Source organism: Hypomesus nipponensis, chromosome 21 (genome assembly GCF_054491055.1).
Source record: "Hypomesus nipponensis isolate SF chromosome 21, ASM5449105v1, whole genome shotgun sequence".
In the NCBI taxonomy this organism is placed as follows: Eukaryota; Metazoa; Chordata; class Actinopteri; order Osmeriformes; family Osmeridae; genus Hypomesus; species Hypomesus nipponensis.
The window spans coordinates 2,737,501-2,740,000 of record NC_140381.1 but is presented as its reverse complement, the minus strand read 5'-3'; the positions used below and the strand labels follow the sequence as shown (position 1 = coordinate 2,740,000).

General features: G+C 50.0%; 1 protein-coding gene across 2 annotated transcripts in view; it reads right to left on the bottom strand.

Annotated features, from left to right (window-relative positions):
• The window catches only part of slit1b (slit homolog 1b (Drosophila)), a 32,624-nt gene that overhangs the window by 23,490 nt on the left and 6,634 nt on the right, over positions 1-2,500 (bottom strand). For both annotated transcript variants that reach the window (XM_084685464.1, XM_084685465.1), the window contains 3 exons: positions 1,495-1,566; positions 850-921; positions 427-498 (listed from right to left, as the gene is read on the bottom strand). In XM_084685464.1, the coding sequence (XP_084541590.1) occupies positions 427-498; positions 850-921; positions 1,495-1,566 (216 nt within the window). The remainder of the gene's footprint in view (positions 1-426; positions 499-849; positions 922-1,494; positions 1,567-2,500) is intronic.

The following is a 2,500-nucleotide window of genomic DNA, read 5'->3' as shown; positions in this document are numbered from 1 at the left end:
AGTGTGTAGGTAGTGTGTAGTGTGTAGGTAGTGTGTAGGTAGTGTGTAGGTAGTGTGTAGTGTGTAGGTAGTGTGTAGTGTGTGGGTAGTGTGTAGGTAGTGTGTAGGTAGTGTGTAGTGTGTAGGTAGTGTGTAGTGTGTAGGTAGTGTGTAGTGTGTAGGTAGTGTGTAGGTAGTGTGTAGTGTGTGGGTAGTGTGTAGTGTGTAGGTAGTGTGTAGGTAGTGTGTAGGTAGTGTGTAGTGTGTAGGTAGTGTGTAAGTAGTGTGTAGGTAGTGTGTAGTGTGTAGGTAGTGTGTAGGTAGTGTGTAGTGTGTAGGTAGTGTGTAGGTAGGGTGTAGTGTGTAGGTAGTGTGTAGTGTGTGGGTAGTGTGTAGGTAGGGTGTAGTGTGTAGGTAGTGTGTAGTGTGTGGGTAGTGTGACCTCACAGTCGGGCCAGGATCTCGTTCTTCTGGAAGAGAAGCTCTGGAAGTTGGCTCAGATGATTCCTGTTCAGACGACTGCAAACACACACACACACACGTTAATGTAAAGATATACAGGATGTGGATGATTTGTTTGGATGAGGTTGTGTGTGCGTGTGTGTGTACATGAGTGTGTGTTGGTGGTGTGTGAGTTAGTGGTGTGTGTGTGTGTGTGTGTACATGCGTGTGTGTTGGTGGTGTGTGTGTGTAGGTGTGTACATGTGTGTGTGTTGGTGGTGTGTGTGTGTGTGTGTACATGAGTGTGTGTTGGTGGTGTGTGTGTTGGTGGTATGTGTGTGTGTACATGTGTGTGTTGGTGGTGTGTGTGTTGGTGGTATGTGTGTGCGTACATGTGTGTGTTGGTGGTGTGTGTGTGTTTGTACTCACAGTCTTTCCAGCTCCTTCAGATCATCAAATGCTCCTCTTTCTATAGTGCTGATCTGATTCTCCATCAGATGTCTGCAGAGACGGAGGGAGGGAGGGAGGGAGGGAAGAGGGAGAGATGGAGGGAGGGAGGGAGAGATGGAGGGGAGAGGGAGAGATGGAGGGAGGGAGGGAGAGAGAGATGGAGGGGAGAGGGAGAGATGGAGGGAGGGAGATGGAGGGGAGAGAGAAAGATGGAGGGGTGAAGGAGAGATGGAGGGAGGAGGGAGAGATGGAGGGGAGAGGGAGAGATGGAGGGAGGAGCGAGAGATGGAGGGGAGAGAGAGAGATGGAGGGGAGAGAGAGCGATTGAGGGGAGAGAGAGAGATGGAGGGAGGAGGGAGAGATGGAGGGAGGGAAGAGGGAGAGATGGAATAAAAAATGTAATAAATTGACCACTACTGTTCCTCTAAATCCATCATGCCAATTAGAAATGGCCAAAATGGTTTCGTAACACCAGTGCCTGTCGAACAACTGCCAACTCATACACAGTAAGTTGAGACAGATGATTAGCCCCATCCCAGGGGTGTTGTACTTCCAGGTCAGAGGTCAGCGTGGTGTGACTGACAGTAATGAGGGTGTAGGGGTCAGAGGTGAAGCAGGACTCACAGGACACGAAGCTGCTTGAGGCCAGAGAAGTCTGCTTTACTGATGACAGTCAGGTTGTTACCGTTCAGGTCCCTGAGGGAGGGAAACATGAAAAACATTAAAATTACACGCAAAAAATCACACATTTCACACATCACACATTTCAAGTCAAAAGCAACTCACCATTTATGTGATAGACACATTTATGTGTCTATCTAGATGATTTTGATAGTGGCTAGCAGGTGTTATAAAACGCTAGAAACAGCAGTTGACCACACACACACAATGACACACCCTCATACAAACACATAAACACTCTCTTACACACAGACACACAATGACGCACACACACACACAGGATGAGGCATGATACTGGAAAATCAAGACACACACTGTCCCATATCAGATCTCCTAGGGGGCTTCTGATTGGTTGCAGCAGGAGGTCCAGCCAATGACAGGGTGTTTTATTAAGCCACAGCAGACTGGCTGACCAGTCACAGGCCCATAATGACCGAGGTCCCCCCCTGAGGACAGAATATCAACAGTTTCTCCTCCTCCCTCCAATCTTCACTCTCTCTCCCACCTCTCTCTCCTTTCCCTCCCCTCTCGCTCTCTCCCTCCTCTCCCTCCTTCCCGTCCCCTCTCCCTCTCTCCCTCTCGCTCTCTCTCTCTCTCCTTCCCTCCCTCTCTCCCTCCTCTCCCTCTCGCTCTCTCTCTCTCCCTCTCTCTCTCTCTCTCTCTCTCTCTCTCTCTCTCTCTCTCTCTCTCTCTCTCTCTCTCTCTCTCTCTCTCTCTCCTCTCTCTCTCTCTCTCTCTCTCTCTCTCTCTCTCTCTCTCTCTCTCTCTCTCTCTCTCTCCCTCTCTCTCTCTCTCTCTCTCTCTCTCTCTCTCTATCTCTCCCCCTCTCTTTCCTCTTTTCACTTCCTCAACACCTCCTCTTCCTCTTTCTCTCCGGTAACTCAGGACGCCAGCGGCCCACCACAGCAGCCTCCTCCAGACCAGAAGTCAGTGAGCTTGCTCCCTGGTT